We start from the raw sequence: 24,011 nt of genomic DNA, 5'->3' as shown, positions 1-24,011 counted from the left end.
TTATTAGGAAATCTACATTTTGAAGACTTCTTTCTTTTAAATGTAGTATTCCGAAAGATAAAATCGTAAAATAATTTCCTAGTTTTTTGTTTGGTTATAAAGAGTAAATAACAGTTTTATTAAAGTTAGTTTTGCATTTGATTGAATATGAAATATATTTTTGCATTTCAAATCAATTTGTAGGTTATATTCGAAAAATCCCCCATATTCTGAATCTGACCTATAACATATTGTAGTTTTGTTAAAAATATTTATTCTATCATAAATTAAAAGTCAACAGTTTAAAACAAATCTTGACACACATAATAAAAACTCTCAAGCCTCAATGCTTTATCCGTTTCCCAGAGTGAGCTTTTATCTACACACATGCGATATGGCTCAGTGTTGTTTTTTTCTGTTCTGTGTTTTCTATGTACTTTTAAATATGTGCAGATGGTTCAAGCAAGACCGGCTTAACATTCGGCAGGCAGAAGGACTCGAACCGTGGCTCAGTCAGATCCACTGACTCCTCTTCCTTTGCAGTCCTGCTCCCACCTCTTGACCATCCTACTTTGCTTTCTTTCTTCTTCTCATTACTCTGCCGGTACAAATGTAACCAATACTAAGGTTTCGATTGTTTTAAACGCTTAAATGAAGGTTTAGTTAGAAAACATTACCGGAAAAAGATGATTGATGGGGAAGTTTCTACGTCTGGAAGTGTCTGGCATGATGGTAGAAAGAATCTGAACAACTTCTCTCATTGTTGGCCTAGCTTCTGGCTCCAGAAGCAAGCACTCTTTAGCAAGATACGCCATTATCTGCATCTCTTCTTCAGCAAACTTTCCGTTAAGCCTGGGATCAGGCAGCTCCTCAATCACCCTCTTACTGTCTTGTAAACGCGGCATAGCCTATGAAACACCAAGTTTCAAAGACTTATAACTTTGTTGGTTAAAGAGATTTATAAACTAGTAGTACTGTTTTTTAATTTACCCAAATAACAAGACTTTCTTCTCCTTTGTTGTTGCTAGGCTTCTGTATCGGTTTTCTACCGGTTATAGCTCGAGTAGCTCGAGTAGAACAACACCGAAGCTGAACACATCTGACATAGGTGAAGCACATCCTGCAATAGCGTATTCAGGTGCAAAGTAGCCAAACGTTCCTTGCAGTCCCATTGTTGGAGAGCTTGAACCGCTCTGTAAACCGTCGCTGCTCAAACACTTAGCCATCCCAAGATCTGTTATCTGTAAACAATGTTTATTCAAGTTCACATTTGGTCTCACCGAAGCAAATAAAGCTTTGCTCTTCACTTACTTTAGCATGCCAATTCTCATCGAGGAGGATGTTAGTGGATTTAACATCTCTGTGCAAGATTCTTGGAGCAGCAGCTTCGTGGAGATACTCGAGCCCTCTTGCAGCTCCAAGAGCGAGAGAGATTCTGATGTTCCACGTCATCTTCTCTCCCAGCTCTCCATCCAAGCAGTCTCTCAGATTCCCGTAAGACATGTACTCAAAAACCAGAAGCCTCTCCGCATGCTTGCCGTGTGAAACTCCGAACAGTATCCAATCAATGGAACCACATGGTAATGATGGAGTCTTGATAACAACTCAACCTGCAAAGACATTTCATAATCTTGATCAAATAGGAATCCATCCAACCAAGAAGCAGGGGGAGAGGAGGTTAGTAGTACTTCTGTTGAGAATAGAGTGTCGTTGTCGTTTCCTTTAGGAGCATTTAAGCGTTTGATCGCAGCGGTTTTACCGTCTTTGAGCTGTCCACGGTAAACGCAGCTACTTCCTCCGTGTCCTATAACGTTGTTGCTGGAGAATTTATTGGTCGCTTGCTCTAGCTCTCCGTATGAGAACTGGAAGATCATCCCGTGGATTGTTTCCGGTTTACTCACACAAAACAAAGAAGCATTCTGAAAGAAACATCCCGAGAGTGAGGAGGTGATGCTGATCTTGGGTTGTGAGATGGAGCTTTTACGGGCTATTAAGTTGGAAGAGCTGTGCCAGCTAGATTCTCTGTCTGAAGAGACTGAAGGGCTTTGTCCAGAAACATTGCTGGTCCTTCGATAAATGTAGTAAAACATGGAGGCAAGGAAGGCTACTGAAGTAACTGCGACGCAGAAGATTAGTGTGACGAGAAGGAGTTTCCTTGATAAAGATTGCTTCTTCAAAGGTCCTGGAAACCATAAAAGAGATATAGCTATGATATAGTGACTGAGCTTTCCCTAGAACATAGAGTAAGGTACCTACCAGCAGAGCAGTTGCAAGCAGTGAAGCATGAAGAGTTGGAACCGGTACCGGATATTATTGGAAATCCATTTGCCGGACACAAGCATACCCATTGGTCTCTCTCCGCTAGGTAAGATCAAGAACTTAGTTTTCTCTAGAATCTTGAACAGTTACTTGATGTTGAAGAGTTAGGAACTAAAATCAGAAAGCCAACCTGGTCTGCAGTTGCATGATGTGGAACAGTTAGATTCCAAGATATCAGTTTTGTTGCCTGAAGAGAAGCACGTGCACGTCCAGTTGCTAGCACCTACAAACAGAAACTTGATCTATTTAGTTGCAAGTCACACCGGTTTCACTTATTGGAAATAATATAAAGTAAGACACTAAACCTCCATAACATAGCTGAATGGATATGAGGACTGAGAGAATCACAAGTGCGGTTTCCACTTTCATCTTCATTTATATTTGCTGCAGCAGAAAGAAATAGTTTAATATCTGAGAGTAGTTGATAGAAGGGCTCTAATATGAAGATTAGATGAAAACCTTCATGTCAGTTTTAATCTTCTACTCAAAGCAAACTCAACCTGAAACAAAATACGTTGTATTAAGAACCAGATTACAAGGAGAGCTGAAAATTTATAGAAATTTAAGAGTAAATCAACAGTGGGGTGTGAATAAAAATGGGTTGGTGAACAGACATCCAAAAGATTCTAACTCTGTTGCACCTACTGAGAAACAAAGTTCCAAGATAATCAACATAAACAAAAACATTCTATGACCTGGTCAAAAAAAACAATAAAGAGACTCCGGTTCTTTAACTGGCCAGAGCTTAGAAGATGATACAAGTAACCCCAAAATCACTAAAAGTAGTCACATCAACATTTAAGACTCATTGCCACTAATCTAAATTCTGCAAATTTTCTACATCCCTCTATAGTTAAGTTGGTTAGATAAAAGACACAACAACAGGAGAACCGACACTAATTGGCCGACTAGTTCTAACAACAGAGCAAACCATAACAAGACAAGAGAGCCAATATAGTGGATTAGATACATTACCCTACAAAAGTGGTGAAGTTGGAGAAAGAACAAGCTTCTTTTAGTGAAGTTGTAGTATCAAGAAAAGGAAGTTGCAGACAAAAGGATATATACACAAAAAGAAAGAAAGCAATGAAGCATCATGAGGGATATGGATTAGTAAAATATAGTATACTACAATAATGGTGATTATTGAAATGATTGATTAGTAGAAACAGTCAAATAATGGGAAACACAGAGTAGGAATAATTAAATGGGAATGAAAATGGACCAACCACCTTTAGGAAAGAAACGGAATTGCAAATCTGAGTGTGACCCTTCAACCAATTATAGTATCAAAGTTGAAGAATCATTCAAATACTTTTCTAAAAACCATTTTTACATCAAAAAACAGCTTTTTTTATAACTTATAAAATGTTTAATAATGGCAAAATCTTCATATTATAATCAAACAAACATTCAAAAATGCTAGATTGTGAATCCAGCAAGAAGAGTTAAGAAGCATTTCGAAGTTAAGAATCAGACAAGAAGTAAAGAACCAAACACTAAAACATAAAATCAAATCCGTAAACCGAGATTAGATTAAAATTAGATTAGATATATCCAAAAAGAGATGGAAGAAGAGGAAAGAAAGGGCATTGCTTTTAAGGAAAAGCAAAAAAAACGTAGGTCGAAGCAAAATGTGTCGGCTATCGGTAACCAGTCCTTAAACCGGTTTAGGTTGTGGGACCCGGTTCCGCCATTGACCGTATCCAAAGGCTCTTTCTTTTTAATGGGAAAGTGAATTTTATCGGAACAAAAAAAAAGTTAAGCTTTTGGAGAAAATCAACAGAGACCCCATTTTATGATTTTGAAGAAAATGAAAAACACAAATCAAAAAGAAATAAGACTAACAATAACCTTTGCAATGAAGGAAGTCGTTGACGTGAGTGAGAGATTATCTTTGGCGTAGCCCCAAAAACGAAGAAGATTCAAAAGCTGGTGCTACTAACTACACCAGTAAGCTCAAAATCACGTTTGCTTCTGAGCTTTCCAGTGTAAAAGATAAGCGAGTGAATGAGAGAAACTGCAATCTTTTCCCGTTGGTCAGATATCAAAAAAAAAAAAAAAAAAGAGAATTTTAGAAAGCCAAACGCGAATATAAAAACAAAGGTGTCCACGTAATAGCGTTTGCGTTTGCGTTTGCGTGATCACTAAACTGACATATAGAGAGAGATCGATGGGGTTTTAAGAAACCATTGTTCATTTATGAGATCCAGGGGATGTCACGTGCCACGTTATTCTATACTGATTATCAAATTTGCATTGGAATTCGTTTTCATAAATGTAGCAGAGATGTCAGATCATCCTAGCTGGATGAAAAATATTTACTAGTGATTCTTTATTTTGTTCTTTCTTTCAATTTTTTTAGAACATTTATTTACTTTTGTTTGGTTTTGTTTTCGGTTATGAAACTCGAAAAAACGTTATAAAAAAGAGAGATATGAATTACTATATCACTAGTCCTCATCTGAAAGATTAACCAAACCACCATTTGACTTCCCTTGTTGCTGCTGCTGCTGCTCTTGTTCTTGAACCGACCTTCTTGGATGTGTTGTTGGTGCAGCAGCAGCAGACGTGGGAGCTGGAAATGATCCATATTGCCTTAGATGAGGCGCCGGTCTCCGAGCCAAGTGGGGAGCCGAGGCACGCAATATATGAGGCGCCGGGCCACGCACTGGTGGAGAAGAAGAAGATGGAGGAGTCACGTTGGAGATTACAGGACGCGGTCTTGGCCTAGGCGTGTTTGAGAGCGGCGAATGCAAAGGAAGACCTTCTGTTATCGCTGAGGGTCGAGGAAGAGGTGTTGATGAATTCACGTTTGGTTTGATTGCGAAACAGCTTGCTGAGATGCCAGACTGGTTGAGGGAAGCGCGCAAGAGGACGTAAATGATTTGGTGTTTGAGGTTCCACTGCTGTGACTGGAGTGGAGTAGGAGCGGTTGAGTTCACATGTACTGTTTGCTGAGACATCGGACTTGGTTGAGTCGTGGGGCGAGGGAGATGATGAAGAGGACCAGATGAGTTTGGTGTTTGAGGTTCCACTGATGTGACTGAAGGTGGAGTAGTAGGAGCTGTTGAGTTCACATGCGTGTGTGCTTGTACTGTTTGCTGAGTCACCGGACTTGTTTGAGTCGTGGTGGTGCGGCGGGGAAGATGAGGAAGAGGAGCTGATGAGTTTGGGACTGGGTCATCATCCACTGATACGACTGAGGGTCGAGGAGGAGCACTAGTACTCAGTCGTGTGCTTTCTTGTTGAGGTCTCACTCTTGGAGGAGCGGTTGAACTCATCTGTGTGTTTGTTTGAACCGCTTGTTGCTGCTGAGTTGAATGTTGAGAGATCATAGCTGCTAAAAAACAAAGGAAAGAGAAGAGAAGAGAGTGTTGTTTTAGATCGATTTGCTTTACTCACAAACACTATTTTAATCTTTTGATGATTTACCTCTTACAGCTGCAAGATCATTGGATGCACTCCTCTCTGAACATTTAGACACGAAAGCGTTCCCCAAAAGACTGCCCGTTCGAACAAGACCCATACGGGCATCTACCTCCATCACTTTGGCATCGAACTCTTGTGTTTCCTTATCAAACTCGCTCCGTGCTTCAGCCATCTTCCTATCCAGCTCAGCCATTAGCTGTGATGTCTGCTTACAAACAACGAGACAATGAGGAAAGAAAAAAACGAATATACAGAGAGAATTAGAGGAGGAAACTAACTGCTTCTTCAACGCTCTTCTTTAAGTTCTCTTCTTCTATGCGTATCTTCTCAAGTTCGTACTCATACGGGTCACTAAACAAATGCCTCGGAGGATTGTGTCCCATAGGAAGAGGTGCGCCATGTGAGATGTTAGGAGGCTGAACACCGTTTTCATGAACAGCCTCTGAATGGTTAACTACACAAAGCAACAAAAAAGTATTTTTAAAGTTATAGTAAACTAAACAACAACTATAACTAAAGCATGGTGATAACTATCTATGGGAAGCTGCTCTAAAGGCCATTTGCTCTGAAGAAGATGGCAAAGAACATGTACCTTGAACACTCTGTAAAACAAAACAAAAAAAAACAAAATCAATTTACACCACCAACAAAACAAGAATCAGTCTTTATAAAGGAAGGAGGGAGGAAGCAAGTAACCTGATCTGATCTGGCAGGACCATGAATGTCTAACGTAGAGGCAGGGTCTGGGAAAGGAACCACGAACTCTTGGTCCAAAACGGTATCAGCATCATGACTTGTTGTTGTTGTCATATAATCTTCAGGAACAGGTAGCATCTCTGCGTCACAAACCTGATCTTCAGCAGCAGAAGTGGTCAAAATCTGAGGAGAAGTACTATGTACAATGGCCTCATTCTCCGCCGTCGAAGCCATCATCTACTAGTAGCGTCTGGCATCATCATCAATTCAGATGCATCACTTTCAAACAAATCATGAAAATATTACAAAGAAAGAATCAAACATTAATTCATTTTTTTTTTTTTAGCAAAACAAAAAAAAAAACAAGCAAGGGAGTCAAATTTGGATTTTACATTAAACCCTGCAAAAGTGATTAACTTTCAATTAAAAAACCACTTTACAAACTTTCCCCAAAGTTCATAAATGTCAATTCTAGAAGACTGTTTGATTCCGAAATCTAGGGTTTCTGCAAAACAAAATTAGCCCTTTTTTTTTTTTTTAAGAAATAGGAGCTGTCGAAACGGCTTTGCTTTGAAAAACATAACAGAATGTAGATTTGAACAAATGTAAGTGGAAAACAGCAAGTAAGGCCAGGACCCGAACCTTACTGTGAAGAAGAATCGAGAAAATTAAGGTGAAGCAATGAATGACGATTTCAGAGGAATTTTTAAGGTTGTTCCCTCGTGTAACGTGAAGCAACGAGACCTCCTTTTTAGTAGAATCAAGAGTGATTGAGTTCAAGAGACATGGCTCGTTTCCTTTCGCTTGGAGTTTTATTAATAACCGGTGGAAGATTAATTCTGTTTTTGTTGGTTTGTTTGTTCTGATAAGAACCGAAGCATTACTTATATGTTGGTCTAGCTTACGGTTTGATAAGGTATTGTTCATGCAAACCAGTCCGGTTTTCTGATATTTTGCTTGTTCTTTGTAACATTGGACAGTTTCTTCGTGGCTGGTGAGTGCGAATCGCTGTAGCTCCTCCGCCGCCGCCTCAAAGAAGAATAATGCCTGTGAAATGGTAACCTACTCAACGATCACTTCTTGTTCAATCTCAATTTAACTAAATCTCCATTCGTTTCTCTAGGGTTTTGTATTGGCAACCAAACCAAGGATCGACAGTAAGCACCCAGATCCTCAACGAGGCCGCCCAGTGCGCGGAGAGCATCAACGGCGTAAAAGAAGGCAGGTGGAAAGCCACTCTCAACTACTACAAACCCATGCTGCGAGACCAGTCCAACCACCCCGACCTCCCCCGCGATTTCCTAGGGATCTCGCTCGCGGACCAGCCCAGCAAGTACTACTTCATCATCAGGTCCCAGAGGATCGTCGTGGAGGCCGACGCCACCATTCAGCTCATCATGGAGAAGCTCCAGTCCTACAAATCCAAAGTCTCCCTCTACTTCGACGGGTTTCAGTATCAGCTCGGTGATTTTCGGTTGAGGGTTGGGAGGGTCGTTCCTGTTCACTCCGAGAGTATCAGAGGCATTGTTATGGAGGTTTGATCCTATTTTGCCCCTTTTCTATTTATATAAATCCTTGTAAATGGTATTATTTGCATATATTTTTGAGAGAGACCAATAACAAACAATGTTGATGAATCTTGAATTCTATGTGATCTCGATTTGGAGTTTGTGTGTTGTTAAGTTACAACCTGTAACTATTTATTTCAGGTGGAGTATCTTCCTATTTCATCCATGGAGAAGGCCAGAAAAGTGATGGAGGAGTTTGTAGAGATATGGCATGAAGCTCTGTCTAAAAGGTCCTTGTCAGGGAAGTTTGTGAACTCAGAGCTCAACTTTGGGGAGTTTGGACTTGCGGATACCTACACTCCACAGCACACTGGTGTTCAGTACGCTATCGTCATGGCTCACATGATTGCAACGGTTCAACCTGTAGTGAGAGGCTAAAACTATATTACAGCTTCCCGTTGTGATGATGCTAGTGTGTTTCATTGTTCAGTTTTATGATATAACATTGAGAATATGTATTGTTTAGAAGAGTTTAGAACTCATTATCCATGTTCTGTGATCTTAACTTATTAAGCAAAAGGACAAGTCTAAAGAAAGCAAAGTCAAGTCAAAAACAGTACAAGGCTCTCTTGGTTTGTGTTTGTCCAACTCCACATTGCAGAACAATCAGTGGGTTTAAAAAGAAGCAGAAGAATCATAACCAACCCATAAATTGTTCAGTGCCCTGTTACCAAAGATAGCAGGTTCAGCATTTGGTGTCACATGATCATCAGACAAAAGGCTTCTCCTCCCATATCCATATACATATTGTACTTAATCCAAAACAAGATCTGCACCGCCATAGAAATGCATTGTGATCACAGGGAAATCTCAATGGTCTTTGATTTGTAGCAAAGCATGTTGTTGGAGTAGACTGCACAAGCAGCTATCAAAACGTTTTCCACTGCCTCTGTGACTTTGTTGTAGCAGCTCCTGGGCAAGTAAGTGAAAGTGGTACCAGAGTCTTCATAAACACAGTCGTTGAAACAGTCACAGCATTACGTCCAAAGTTTATCTTACTAGTTCCGTTACCGGGAAAGCAGTAAGAGAAAGTACCTAGGAAGCTTTCACCCATCCAAGAGATGAGTGATAAAGATGCCCAACTTAGACCAACAATACCCGAACCGGATGTGATTAACCCTGAGCTGTTGTAGGAAAATCCAATAGTGGTTCCAGGCATCACAGTTTAAGGATTGGCCTGAAGTGGATTTGGGAAGACTATGGTCAGTAGACCCACCAACAAGTGGGATCCTCTCAACCATTTTATAGAACAAATTTGGGAGGAAATTTAAAATATGCCCTCTTAACAAATTTTTTAAAAGGCCCTCTAACATACAAACATGCAATTTATAATCAAACTATTAATTATTAAACAATAATGTCTAGAACAAGCAAAAAATAAAATAAACAAAGATTGGTAAGTTCCGTTTTCTAAATGTAAACATCAAGATATAAATTTAAAGATATCTTATCCTTTAAAGATTAATTATGTTAATAAACGTCTGTAGGGTCGTTTAAAATTAGACTAATAGCTGCATTGGGCGACACTGAACCTACCGATAATTAAATAATTAATTAAATGATAATGCCTTTTTACATTGACATATGAGATAGAAGACGATCATACGTGTCGTCAAAAAACATAGCTATCGTTTAATAAACGTGAATATTCCGCAACATTTATTTTGCGACATATTCGTGCCATACATACAAAGATTGTCGGTATTCATCCAAATGCTTGTAGTAAGCGTAATACACATATTCTTTGAAGTGGTAATTTTAATATGAACTAGATGATAATCCGCGTCCTGCGCGGAGTCCTGCGCGGAGTGATTTTTTTTAAATACGTTATATTTATATATTATAAATAGTATATTTTGCTATCAATAATTTTTTTTACATTCGAATCTTAGGATTGGGCACTCGGGTACCATTTGGTTCGGTTCGATTTGGCTCGGTTCAGTTTGTTCCGATCTTTGCGAGTTCGATTTAATTCGAATCTTTGCGGGTTTGGTTTGAGTTTGGATTCATATAACTCATTTAATTTTAAAAATAAAATAAATTTATATATAATTTAAATTTCTCAAAATCTAAAAAAAAATAATATATAACATATAAATTTGAATAATGTATGCCAAAATACTTAAACTTAAAATAAAATTTGGTTTACCTTTAATATTTGGATAAGAAATAAATAGATAGTTTAAGTAATTTTGGTATTTTGAGTATTGATGATGATTCGTATTGATTTTGGGTATGCAATCATTTTTAGGCCAAAATACATTCTTCTATGTACGTGGTCCCTTTAGTTAAGGAAAACAATGGACTGAACTAAAGAAAACCTTACCATTTCAGATTTTTAATCGACACTTCCAAATTATTTATTGTCGGTATTGTGACGAAGAGAAAGGGGGTAAGGGTTACGAAAGAAAATTTGTTGTGCAATCCATATTCTTGCTAGGTGATTTCAATAGCTTCAAAATAAATCTCTGTTATATCGACCGAGATTTAGTAATTTATAGACGTTTTAAAAAATTCAAAATATAACATATAAGAAAAAATCTAATTTTTTTAATTATATGATTAATGTGATTGTTTAATTTATTTTAAAAATATAAACTTTCAAATATGGGAGAATCTCGTAATAAATAAATTATATGAAGTTGTTATCGATTATTTGGTGTGCAAGTCAAGTTAGTATGAATAATATCTTGTTAAGATTCTTGTAGATAAGGATTATATTTTCGAAATTAGTAGTTACAAATATTATTTAAATAAATATACATATAATTCCTAACTTCTACTCTATTTTTTTTTTTTAAAAAAAATTATAAATAGATATCATATTTTGGCACTTTAAAATTATATTATTGAAGTTTATATAATAACATATTGTGTTCATAATGGCATGTATCTCTAAGTCTAATACATAATCAATCAACTTAGAGCCAAGTAACATATATACAAAATGAGGTGTAAAAAGAGTTATCATATATTCATATTTAATCTATTATAGAAGCAAAGAGGAACCAAACATATACATGTTCGGTGTCTGATTATATGATGTTGATAAGAGAAAGTTATAAATCAACTTAGAGCAAAGTTTAATCTATAGTAAAAGAGGTCCAAGTGAGAGTTATTGAATTGCTAATATAATTGTATATACAGTATACAATCGGTATAGTTTAATAGAGTAGATAGAACATAATTAAATAGAACATAATTCATTTGGTTTGTTATAATATAGTAGATTGTTGGTTTGATTTAAGTTATCTGGTTTTAATTTTATTGTATAATTAATTGTAACTAACAGGATATGGTCCATAAATTATGTAACACACTAACAAACTTGAAACAGTCCAAAACTTAAATGACAACTTCAACGGTAGATAAATTTAGGACTCTATTTTAATAGAGTAGATAATATTGAATAGAGGTCTTTTACAACAACAACATCAACAAAAAAAATTGAATAGAAGGTCGTGAAAATAACGGAATGCGATGGGACACCAAAATATAATCAAGAAAAACATCATTTATTTAGTATTGCATACATACAATATTGTAAAAATAAAATGAATATAGTGTATTGTATCGGATTCAGTAAGATCTTGGTCTGTATAATTTCACCACGCGCTTATTTGTAGGTTGAACCGGCCTTGCGTTTGTATTTGAATCCTACTCAAAAATAATATAATTCACTTCGCTCTCATATATAGTAAGGACTTAAATTCAGTAAGTATATATTAAATTTGTAGATTGTACTTTAAATAAAACTTACATCATGAACAGCCACTCGGAGTAGTCTCACTGGTTTCTCGCCACGGTCCTTACCTAAAAATCATGGAAACAAATATAAACGAAAGAATGCAATGTCATAAACTATGAGAGAAAACACACACAAAGTAAAATACACGAAATTTAGAAAGTAAGAGTGAATATATAGTATATACCTTTTTGACGACGGTCCAAGTGATATTTTGGGTACACGGAGGAGTGGTAAGTGATCCAACATATCTATAATATTTCTGCTCCCTATCTTAATCTCCTTTGGATCAATCATTCCTATATTAAACTCTGCCTCGTTTGATCTGTCATCGCCGACAATTTATTTTCCAACTAACCAAAAAGCAAAGAAGAAAATTGGTTGAAAATAATATTATAAGAAACTTTAAAAGCTTAATATCATAGTTAGATATGTAATGATTTATACCAAGGTGAGAAACGAGTCTGATCTTCCAATTTTGTAAAGCACTGTGACTACAGCCATACTTCCGTTAATGCTTTCATGAACCATATGTAGTTCCAGAGCAAAACTGCCATTTTTAGAATAAGAAGTGTTACAAAATTCTGTCGAACGTCAAGTTTAGCTTAGTTAGAGTAATATCAGAAGCTGGAAACATATTTCTTATTTGATACAAACCGTCATATATACATGTGTTTCAGAATATTGCATATACCTTCTTCCATTGATCGTATGTTCAGAGGGAGAATGCCAATGAAGCTGTAGGAGTTGATATTCAATACCATTGATCTTAATACTTCCTGGCCTTTCTTCAAATCTCAGCTGCGACCAAACAAATAATAGTGAATATATAAAAGTTATGAAATCCAAAAATCAGTGTTTTTCGAGTAAGCAAATGACCCTGCCATGTGGATCGAGGCTAGGGATCAAGGCCCACCATTTAAAAAAAAAATTTGATGTTGTTCTCTTTTTACCACTGTAGATGTTTTAAATGCAACATATACATGATTTTCTACGGACCTCTGGGATTAGTCAGATTCGGTTCTAAAAAATGAAGGATATATGTAATATTTACCATCATGTCATGGCCTCTATTTTGAGAGAGGCATTGCAAGGTTTGTAGTTTCTAGTAAGCCTTCCAAGATGAGAAACAATTCTAACTCTTTCATTCATAAGATCAATGGGAGATTGCATCTCTCCTTTTCCGCACATTTTCCATTCCGGTTTCAGTTTCCCCCATTTCTCCGGCCCGTTCTCTACGTTCTGCTCGTAGCTAAATTCACTTTCATCCTCTACACACATCCATCCATCAATCATAGTTAATAGTTTATCAAACATAAAAAGAATAAATGTATAGCTTACCAACTTCTCTTTGAGCATTCGAACATGAAATAAAAGTGACGATGATGGTGAGAAGTATGAATAAAAAGCACTGGATTGATGATTTATCCATCTATGTTTCTCAGAGAGACAAGAGCGAGAGAGATGTATAAGAGAGAGAGATATGAGTTGGATTGATTGTTTAGTTGGATCCACATTTATAAACTAAAGTATCAACTTGGATGCATAATATATACAGAGGGTGAGATAATATGTGCATTAGGATTTTGAATAGGTATGTGAAACGTCACGTTAGTCGTCACGTTTTTTCTTCTGGTTCTTTAAGTGCCAACGAGACGATATGTTTGACTATAGTTGAAAGCATGCTTTCGTTTCCCTTTCACATTCTTTTTTTTATCGCTAGCTCTCACCTTTCCAATAGATTTTTCTTGTGTTCGCTAGACATATTTCCATTTATAACTTATTCGATTAGTCAAGACTATTTTTGTACGAACCGACCAAGTTTATGTAGCGAAGCATTTCCGAAGAACACTTTTAGATTCGGTTTCATATTAACGCTTTTATATTATCGTTTACAATTCACGGACATGCATATTATACCATATTTAAATCGTGATCACAACTATATCTGAGCTACTGATTTTTCTTATACAGAATGACAACATAAACCAGAACACAAATCACCACAATGTCAATTCAATTACCTTAAATTTCTACATGCCACACTTTAGTTTGTTTATATAATCCAATTGGTAATACGTTACTGTATTACTTACAAATCAATATTTGTTTGTGGCAAGTTGACATTAGAATGCATGTTTCACATTGTTTTGGTGGTTACTACATTATGCCCAAAAATATCATAGAAATTTGTCATAGATATAAATAAATAAAGTAACAAAATCTGAAATCTGAAATTTATTCATATTGCAGAAAGCTTTATTTTAATAAAAGAAAAATTATTCATGCATTAATTTCTACTACTCTTGTTTAGTAAACCTCTCACATCCATTAAAACGAAAATTTATGCATGTAAGCAAACAAATCGATTTCTAAATATTCAACTAACTCAAATAGTTTCAATATGGTATAATTGTTAAAAGAAAAGACTATCCACTATTATTAAGAAAAATTAACGTTGGTGGCTCTAAATATATATGCTAGGTGGTTTTAAGCCATCGCTTAGCCCGCTTGTCTTCAGACCATCTGGATTACATTAGTTAATTTCTTCACTGATTGAGTGAACGAGATGAGTTGAGGATTCTGAATAGTTTATTTCACTCTCTGTCTTTTCGTTCATAGATTTTAATCGGTTTCACATATTTTGCATTTGAATATAATACTCTCATGACAGAAATTGTAGTTATATAATCGATTTCTTTAAAGGAGGGTACACTACGCCATGAAAGGCCAGTTAAAACAAAAAATCAAACGTGTCCTCAATATTACTTCAATGTGAAATCAATATCAGCAAATTAAGTTTCACGTAGCTATACGGTGATGTGAAGAGAACGAAAATTCTCTGGCAGATTGGATAGAAAACATGAAGCAACATCCATATGTCAGATTTATTTCTTTTGTACGACCAAATGAATGACGAGAAAAAAACTGTTTGATCTTTGAAGACAATTAGTCCAAATATTGCAATAGTTTAATTAGGGGATAGTTTGTTTGTTGGTCGAATATCATTCTAATTTTATATATTTTACATAGGAAAGAGAAGTTTGGCTTCGCCAAAAGAAAAAGGTCAAAAGAGCAAATTCAAAATTGGCATGTATGATAAGCAGTTTGGCATGTATGATAAGCTACTGCATGACGAAGATCTTTGAATTATCTTATCATGATAGCTGGTGCCTATAAACCCGTTCAATACAAATACATAAGCTGGTCTAATACGAACGAACACATGAGGTAGGCTGACTTCGTAGGTTCTTAAAATAATTTAATAAATACGTTTATGACTTTACATGGTCTATGTACTTGTGAAGTAATTTAGCTTGGTTGAGTATTCTAGAAATGTCCTACAATTGCTTCATGACGACTAAAAGCAAATGAAATATCAGTTGATATAGTCTAAAAATAGAGAGTATGGATGACCAGGTGGTAGAAATCGTATGTGACAGTCAAACCAACACGTTTTCCTTCCGTTCTTTAGTTGGAAAGCATTTGTGTCATCTTGACAATATGGACATGATAGCCTCCCATGTGTTGTCCATCCAGATAACATATCATATGCTGGAAAGTCACTTATTGTCCACATAAGTACTGTCCGCATCTGAAAGTTTTCTTTCCACGAAACATCGTATGTCTCAAAACCATGCGCTCATAGTTGTTGCAACTCATATATCAGTGGTTGAAGAAACACATCTAGTGATCTTTTAGGATGATCTGGCCCGGGGACGAGAATTGAGAGAAACAAAAACTCTCGTCGCATGCACAAGCTCGGCCGTAAGTTGTACGGTGTCACAATAACTGGCCATAGAGAATACTGTCTTCCATGCTTTCCAAATGGGCTAAAACCATCAGTAGATAATCCAAGATAAACATTTATTCTCTCTTCCGCAAATTCTGGATATGTTGACTGGAAATGTTTCCAAGCCTTCGCATCTGAAGGATGTCTAATCTCACCATTTGTGGAATGCTCTGCATGCCATCTCATTGCTTTTGTTGTGCGCTCACACTGATACAACCTCTTCAATCTTTCCGTCAAAGGCAAATACCACATTCTTTTGAACGGGATCAAAACTCTTCCCCTCGTCTCCTGATAACGAGGTTTCTCACAAATTTGCATACATTCCGTGTCTCATCTGCTCTCCAGTAGATCATGCATTTGTCAATACATACATCTATCACTTCGTACGGTAGTTAAAGACCGGCAACAAGTTTCTGAACCTCGTAGTATGAACCCGGTGCAAGGTTATCCTCAGGTAGAATACCTTTGACAAAATCAGTAATCGCATCCATACATTCTTCAGCCAAATTATAGTCTGTCTTAATACCCATTAATCTAGTTGCAGATGATAAGGCTGAATGACCATCTCTGCAATTTTGATACAAGGCTGTTTTCCTGCATCCAACATGTCAAAAAATCTCCTAGATTCGGGATTTGGTTCTTCCCCTCTATAATGATCATGTACCATCTGCTCAGTACCTACACCATAATCTATATCCGTTCTAGATTCTTCTAACCTAATATCAGGCTGAAGTTCACTAACAGGCTGAGGTTCGCTAGTACTACCATATTCATAACCAGTTTCCCCATGAAAGTACCAAACTTTATAATTACGTGAAAACCCTTCATATACAAATGAGTCCAAACATCAAATTATTTTATAACCTTATTATTATTGCAAGTAGAGTAGAGACATCTTAACATACCACTTTTGCATCCGGTTGCTGTTGAACAAGCCTCATGAATTCTCCAATCCCTTGAACGTATTCTTTCGTAAGCAAATTGGTGTTGGGATCTAAATGAGGTTTATCCATCCACGAACGATAATAAGCTCCTGAAGACATGATTTTCACGGAATTGTTATGACTAAAGAGAATGAAGAGAGAATGAAGTGTGAATGAGTTGAATGAGGAGGGGTTGCATTTATAGGAAATTGCTTACGGCCATCCGACGACTTTCCGACGGAATTCCGACGGATGTAAAGCAGTCCGTCGGAATACCGTCGGTATTTTCCAATCTCAAACGGCTATAAAACGGTCATATATATTTGTCGGTAACGGTCACATGGGTCGGTAATTCGTCGGCAAATTCCGACGGAATACCGACGACGGTAACAGTTATATTTGTTAATCGGAATGTCGTCGGAAGTTCGTCGGTATATTCCGACAAAATTCCGACGACTACAACGGTTATGTGTTTTATCGGAATGTCGTCGAAAAGTCGTCGGAAAATTTCGACGAGCCATGTTTCCTCGGATATTCGTCGGAAATGGCCGACGGAATTCCGACGACTTCAATTTTTTGTTTTCGTCGGAAATTGGTCGGAAATCCGTCACAAACGTCCGACGACATTGAAGTCTGTCGGAACCTCCGTCGGAATTCGGCGTATTTTCTTGTAGTGGTCGTTGAGTATTATAGAAATGTCCTACAATTGCTTCATGACGACTAAAAGCAAATGAAATATCAGTTGATACAGTCTAAAAATAGAGAGCATAGGGGACACTTTGTGCTTCTCTTTGCAAATAAAAACAAATTGAGTTGGAGGATCAATTTTTGCTCTTGTTGATGAATTTTGAAGATAAAAGTATCCTTCTGGCAATGGAGTTGGGAAATTAAAAAGAAAAGAGAGCAAACTAATTAGTTATTGTTTTATTGTTAGAAATAGGTTCATGGATAAGTGGTTTTGATGTTCCGGCATTGAATGGAAATCTAAAGAAACTCATCCAAATGCTGAAAATGAAGATACGATTAAATGTGAGAGCTAAGTTTATAGATTAATGGACTTAGGTTCGAATGTTAGTTTGAATATACAACAAAATATTTTGTGACTGGAAATAAAGCTAGTGGAAAAGTTTAATTTATTTTTTATTTATTAATTATCAGGGGAAAAATTATATTTATCTAATTTAAATTGTATTATTTCCTTATATTTTAAAATGTTTTTATTTTTATTTGCTGTCATATATATTTTGTGATATTATACTAATTAATTAGTATCATCTATTTTCGTTACAGTTTTTTGTTTAGTTGAAATACGTTTTTATTTTTTGTATGCGTCTGACCATTATCCATATACGATAGTATAAACATGACTAATCCATAATCATATATAACGTGATCTTAGTTTTGATGTGGGTTATTTTGAGAATAATTTGCCAAAAATACTAAGAACTTGAACTTGAATGTAAATTTATATCCTAATTTAAGTCAAATGCAAAAATAACTTTTAAAGGTAGTGAATTTATAACTACCCTCTTTATTTTATGACTGCATGTTATTTTAGGTTTCTAATGACAAACAATGAATTGATCTACCTAAAAAAAAAAAAAAATTGATCTACCTAACCATGTATATGAGAATAAACAAGATAAAGTGATATTAACTGAATAATTATTTATTTATCTTATACATGATTACAAGAGATATTGTCAGATTTTGTTAGTATAGGTTAGTTCTCATACTTGATCTCTTTATTTATGAGAGTCTATATCTAACAATACTAAAAGGGAGATATACTCAATGGAGAGAGATGCCACGTGAGATTGAAAAATCACCCAATCAGAAGCAAGTTTTTATACATGTCAGATAGGCTTAACCATCCGGGCTTCGTGATTCTGCTTAAGCCCAATTCGATGCAATCCACTTCCCTCTCCATGTGGGCTTCATTTAATTTGTTATTGCCCAAATGGAACCACTTCAAAACCAAACCTACGATTAAATAAATCGATCATCGTGACCTCTAACACTTCGTCTTCTCCGATTGAAGATCACAGAAACTCAGATTAATCAACCCACTTCTAAACAATCAATTCTCAACTTTACTCCCCCTCAACCAAAACCCTCTTAATGAATTCGTTTTACCTCCCTCTTTTTCTCCTTCTTTATATACTGTTTTCTTTTCCTTTCTACAAACCAAAACCCTACAAACGCTCTAAGCTCAAGCCATGGCCATGAAACCAAACGGCAAGTCCCCTGTCTCATCCAACAAAGATGAAATCCTAATGTTCTTCAAAGATATCTCACTAGCTCCCCACGAAACCCAGTTACGCTACCGTCTAATTCATTTCTGGGAAGCTCCTGAGTTATTTGGACAATCGAAGAATCAGTGTGGTGCGATGCATTTCTGGGAGGCCAAAAACATTGCAAAAATTGGCTTAGAGCTGCTATGATCAAGATGGAGGTCGCTTCACAGGGTTCTCATGACGAAGTTCTTGCATCCTAATGATTACGTTGTACCTAGGTTCGATTCTCAAAACACTATATGGTTTGTGGGCTTCAGAAAAGTTGAGAACTTTTCTTTAAATTTGTATGCAGGAGATCGATGTTGAGCTGGAGGCTAAATAGAAGAAATATCTTCCCAGACAAAGACATAATTAAGAGGTATATACAAAACGTTTAGTGACTGGCTTTTTGGTAGGAAGTGCAGAAGTTGAACATTTTCTTCATATTATGCAGTCATTAAATGATGAAACTAAAGACTCAGCTTGCTTCACGAGAAAATTTTATGTCAAATCTGCAAAAGCTCTTGCTAGAATCGAAGAGGTAAATTTGCTCCTTTGCACATGTAATAATTTCAATTAACTTTGGCAAGTCTGATGTTTGGGTAAGATTGTGTATTCTTTAGTCTTTTTATTTTTTTAATTCTTAGATATCATTTGATTACTGTTTGGTTTTTAGGGGAAGTTGTGGCTTCTGGATCAACTATTCAAGAAGCATGTGTATGGAGTGTACGTTTTTGGCCACATTTACTGCTAAATATTTACAAGTTTTAAACCCCGAGCTCTTATATTGTTTGAGTAGGCATAACTCCTTACCAACTAGAAAATTACGGTAGCTATATATTTACACTTTCGTGCATATTGCTAATGATTGACGACACAGGCATGCTGGTGGTTAAAAGGTGTACGTCGTGTTTCATAACCAATTTCTGGTGGCTCTGAAGAGACTTCAAGTTGACAAGCAGGTAGCAATATCTATTCGAGGCCTGCTGAAATATTTTTGAGACTCTAACTTGCATCTCTAATATAAAAAGAATAAGCAAAGCAACCTACCAAAAAATAGGCAATAATCGTCTCTCCTTTTTCTGTTTGATTTAATATTACGAGGTTTATGTGATCTTGCAGGAACTGGTTCACAAGTCTGCTAATGAGACAGTTGTACGTTCTCTCCTTCTGTTTATAATATATAAACTATCTCAAACGACTTATTTTCTTTGGTCAAATGTTATAGATGGCTTCAACATATACAAGAATTAAAGCAATACCCATTGGCCATATTCGCCTCATAAATGGGGACAACCTAGATACCCATGACGGTATCCACAACACCTGCTGGTGAATGTCAAAGGATTATGTACTTACATCTCCAACTTGAAGAGTAAGAACCATACTAATCCTAACTGTATACGAAAAATTGCATAATAGATGCGTTGTTCTGCACCTTAATAATCTCTTATTAAAAGAGGTGAGAGAGTCCATATTTATCTGTGGTTCAAAATCGCAGCCACCCTCCGAGGTATAGATGGAAAGATGACGAGACGACCCAATCAGTGCTCTTGCTCACCACTATAAATTCAAAGACGCTAGGGGGTATGTTCGTTTACTTGAAAATACCAACTTTGTTTACTTCCGTGATATTTTCATCTAAAGCATCGAGGACTGTTAACTTGCACTGGGTCGAAAAGTTTTTGCTGTTATCTCAGATCCGATTGTTGCAATGCATGTCCTCCAAGAAAACATTTCCTCATCACAAGGTGACATGGCTTTCAATTGGAAAATGACCCATTCCGTTTTTGCTTTGTTAGGTATCATCAAGTAACTTCTTTTGTGTTTCTTTAGTGAATTCTTGCTGAGATCAAAGAGCTGGTTATGGGAAAGTGTTGGTACCAGTAGACCTTAGATACTTGGAAGTTAAGAAGCAGAGGTAAAGTAGGTTTGTAATGTCCATGTTTTTATATATTGCAGTGCTAAAGGCATAAATGATTTGATCATTTTTTATCTGTGTTGCAGCTGAAACTCATGATTCCCTACATTGTATGATTTTATCTAGAAGCTATGGTCAAAATATTTAGTGCATGTTCAGAGGAAATGATAATGAAGTCTAAGAAACTCTTAAGAGAGAGAGAAGTCTCAAGCAGAGAGGACACCATCAAATTGGATGTTAAAGTAAAATTCTGAAGTCCCTTCACATCGTAGGGCTAAGGTTTTTGATTTTTGAATGTACTCTTCACCAAGTTTTTATAGTAAGCTGATCCATTCTTAAATTTTTCTATTACATCACATGCAGTTCATGAAAACTCTTCTTTGAGGCAGAACATTCATCTACTTTCTACTTCATGTATTGTGATATGGAAGTTTTATCCAGCCATATGAATCGTTCCGAAGCAAAGGCGAAGGCCCAAAACCATCTGAAGATTATAAATGATAGCCTTGGTGCTCGGTCCTCACTTTGTAATTTTCCCAAGCAGGATATAGATATTGAGAAATTTCAGCAAAGGGACTACTCTAATCTCAAATTTGAAGTAAATTAATTTATTTCCGCTTTTACATGTAGAAATACAATCTGCTACTATCATTGGTGTATGCGATATTAGACGAGAATCTTAACCTCTCATTAAACCCCTTTAATGCATAGGTCCATCTACTATTCGTCGAATAAGGCTTACAAGAAGCATCATGTAACATTTTTCTTTTTTAGTTTCTCATCTAATAATGTCATTTTATTGGCATGTCTGCTAAAGTTAATTTATGGATATAAATGTATATTACTTTTTTAGTGGAATTTTGGTCATTTTGATAATTATGATAATATTTATAGTAAAAATTTAGGGTCATCTTATAAATTTTTTAAAAATTATTTAGTGGTACAATGATATTTTTTAATTTTAAATAAAAGTAAATGTTGTTGAAATAAATATGAAAAAAGTGATATTAAGAATTTTGTAGTCTACGCAATATTTCTATATATTATTGAACTTTGTTAATACTCAAAACCTTTTAGATGTTGTTTTACTACTTTTCTGCCTTATGTAACATCATAAAGAAAGAGGGATCAAAGACAAACTATTAGCTTATTTTGGTTTCCAACATAAACACATCTCCACCTTTAACTATCTCAAACTTTAGCAATATATGAAAATACCAGCTCAACAGCACAGACATGCAACGAGAACAAACACAGTCAAAGTTCTAATGTTAGTCATGCAATATATACTTTTTGTTACATAGACTCAGAGGCGTGCGAGCACTAAAATCATACGTACGCGACAAAAAAAAAGATGCCTTCTTTTTTAAAAATGTCTTATAAAATCAGTCACTTGAAAAACACTAAATAATAATTCTAAAGTATAAATTATCTCTCTTCTTGGCTACAAATTCATTGACTAGATTTTCAAAATCAATGTTCCTTAAAAGTCTTATTTGTTGTATGCTCCCGTTGATGTCTTATGTTCGATGACATCGTTCCATCTGATCAACGTATAGAGTTCTGATTATTATTCACAGTTTGACAAAATAGATGAAAGTAGATAACAAAGATAGTTTTACCTTACTTAGAATTGTAAGAGAAAGTGAGATAAAGCTACTTTGTCAATATGAAATCTTAAGCTTCAAAAATCAGAACTGCAAGTTTGTGTGTGAGAAGAGACGTGAGCTGAAGATGGTAAGTCATGAGGTTGTTTTTGTTACCCTAATTTTTTGTAAAATTACATGAATTAGCTTTTCAAAGAAATTTAACTTTAATATAGTGAACTAATAATGGATTAATGAATGTGGCTCATATTTAACCTACTGATATTATTATAAGTTTTAAACTCAAGCCCATATATATATATATATATATATGTTTGATAACATATGTTAATTAATATTACTAATCGTTGACGAAAAAAAAAATTAATATTAGTAATCTTAACTAATATATATATACATATGTTTTTATTAAGTGTTATATATACATATCTTCTTAACTAATATATATATATATATATATAATATACATATACATATGTTTTTACTAATATAATTATTAAGTGTTTTTTGAAATAATGTTGATGCCCTAAACCAATGTTTCTTTTGAGCTTAGGGAGGCAATCATAGTTAAAGTATTACTAATATACAAAAAACACCCAAACAAAAAAATGAAACAAAATTAAGTTGAAAATGACCAATAATATAATATAACTAACTTTTTTTTTTTTAAAGAAACAAGTCCAAAAAAAAGTAGTCACATTGTAGTTAAACATTAAAATAAAAATATTTAAAGCTATAAACCGCGCGTAGCGCGGATAAAAACTCTAGTATATATAAAGGTAAAAAATCTGCTTTCTTTAATACTCTATATCAGTATCAATAATTCGATTACTCATCTAAATAATATATAACTCGTAGCATAGAACAATGTTAAACTTGTACTTGTGCTTCGTGGATCCACCACCGTATACAAATAACTATAAAGTAAAAGATTTCATCAACGTGAAAAAGATATGGATGAAGTCAAGCAGCAAACTAAAATTACATGAAATAAACAACATAGTCAAAATTACACAAACATACATCTAACAAATTTTGAAAGAACTGACAATTTATTTTAAATAGTAATGAAATGTCTAACAGCTAAATCAATCAAAGTAAATGTCAATAAGTATCAAATCACGTAGAGTTAATAAATTCGATAAACACGATTTCAAGCTATAAACAACACATGTCATTCAATTAACATTTCAAGATATTATAATACTATTATTTTTATTTACTAAAAAGAAAAATAAATTGTAAAATTATAATACTATTATTTTTATTAGATTCTTTCAAGATATCAAACTAATGGGTTGTTCTAAGGCAAAGATGATTACATAAAAAAACCTCTTTTTGTACTCGTATCTCAATCTTAATAGAAGTCATCAATATTAAAAATATTCAATATTAATTTTGTTTTCCTCATTTTATTTTTTACTTGGCTCATTGTTTTAGTTAAATCAAATTCTTGAATATATTCAAACATTTTTTTTTTGGTTTTTACAAATCTAATCTATTATTTATGATCATAATTTTATCTACTATTAACAAGTTATAGTAGAACCACTTAAAAAAATAGTTAATATATAAGTCATATTTGATTATTTATATTAATAATAAACCAACAATAAATTTGAATATATTTTAACTAAAATTTTATTATAAAAAAGAAAATAAAAATTTTATACTATTTTATAACTTATATAATTATATTCTGTATTATATAAAATAGAAGTGCTATATGAATTAAATATGAAAAAATTATAT

At 35.0% G+C, this 24,011-nt stretch overlaps 2 protein-coding genes and 2 pseudogenes across 2 annotated transcripts; 1 reads left to right on the top strand and 3 right to left on the bottom strand.

Annotated features, from left to right (window-relative positions):
- Positions 1 to 404: 404 nt before the first annotated feature.
- On the bottom strand, positions 405 to 3,631 carry LOC125594763 (annotated as a pseudogene).
- A 1,120-nt stretch (positions 3,632 to 4,751) lies between these two features.
- On the bottom strand, positions 4,752 to 7,268 carry LOC125575104 (flocculation protein FLO11-like). Its single transcript, XM_048770843.1, has 6 exons — positions 7,074 to 7,268; positions 6,427 to 6,705; positions 6,323 to 6,332; positions 6,009 to 6,184; positions 5,734 to 5,935; positions 4,752 to 5,638 (listed from the first exon to the last, which is right to left on the bottom strand). The coding sequence occupies exons 2-6, from the start codon at positions 6,661 to 6,663 to the stop codon at positions 4,752 to 4,754; spliced, it is 1,512 nt and encodes a 503-aa protein (XP_048626800.1). The 5' UTR covers positions 6,664 to 6,705; positions 7,074 to 7,268.
- A 55-nt stretch (positions 7,269 to 7,323) lies between these two features.
- Positions 7,324 to 8,530, top strand: LOC125594762 (mediator of RNA polymerase II transcription subunit 20a). Its single transcript, XM_048770844.1, has 3 exons — positions 7,324 to 7,483; positions 7,550 to 7,961; positions 8,136 to 8,530. Exons 1-3 carry the CDS (start codon positions 7,470 to 7,472, stop codon positions 8,370 to 8,372), a joined length of 663 nt encoding a protein of 220 aa, XP_048626801.1. The 5' UTR covers positions 7,324 to 7,469; the 3' UTR covers positions 8,373 to 8,530.
- A 2,382-nt stretch (positions 8,531 to 10,912) lies between these two features.
- On the bottom strand, positions 10,913 to 13,481 carry LOC125594765 (annotated as a pseudogene).
- Positions 13,482 to 24,011: the final 10,530 nt, after the last annotated feature.

The sequence above is a fragment of the Brassica napus genome, assembly GCF_020379485.1.
Source record: "Brassica napus cultivar Da-Ae chromosome C4 unlocalized genomic scaffold, Da-Ae chrC04_Random_26, whole genome shotgun sequence".
NCBI lineage: Eukaryota > Viridiplantae > Streptophyta > Magnoliopsida > Brassicales > Brassicaceae > Brassica > Brassica napus.
Note: the sequence above shows the minus strand (reverse complement) of the source record. Positions and strands in the feature narration are given on the sequence as shown.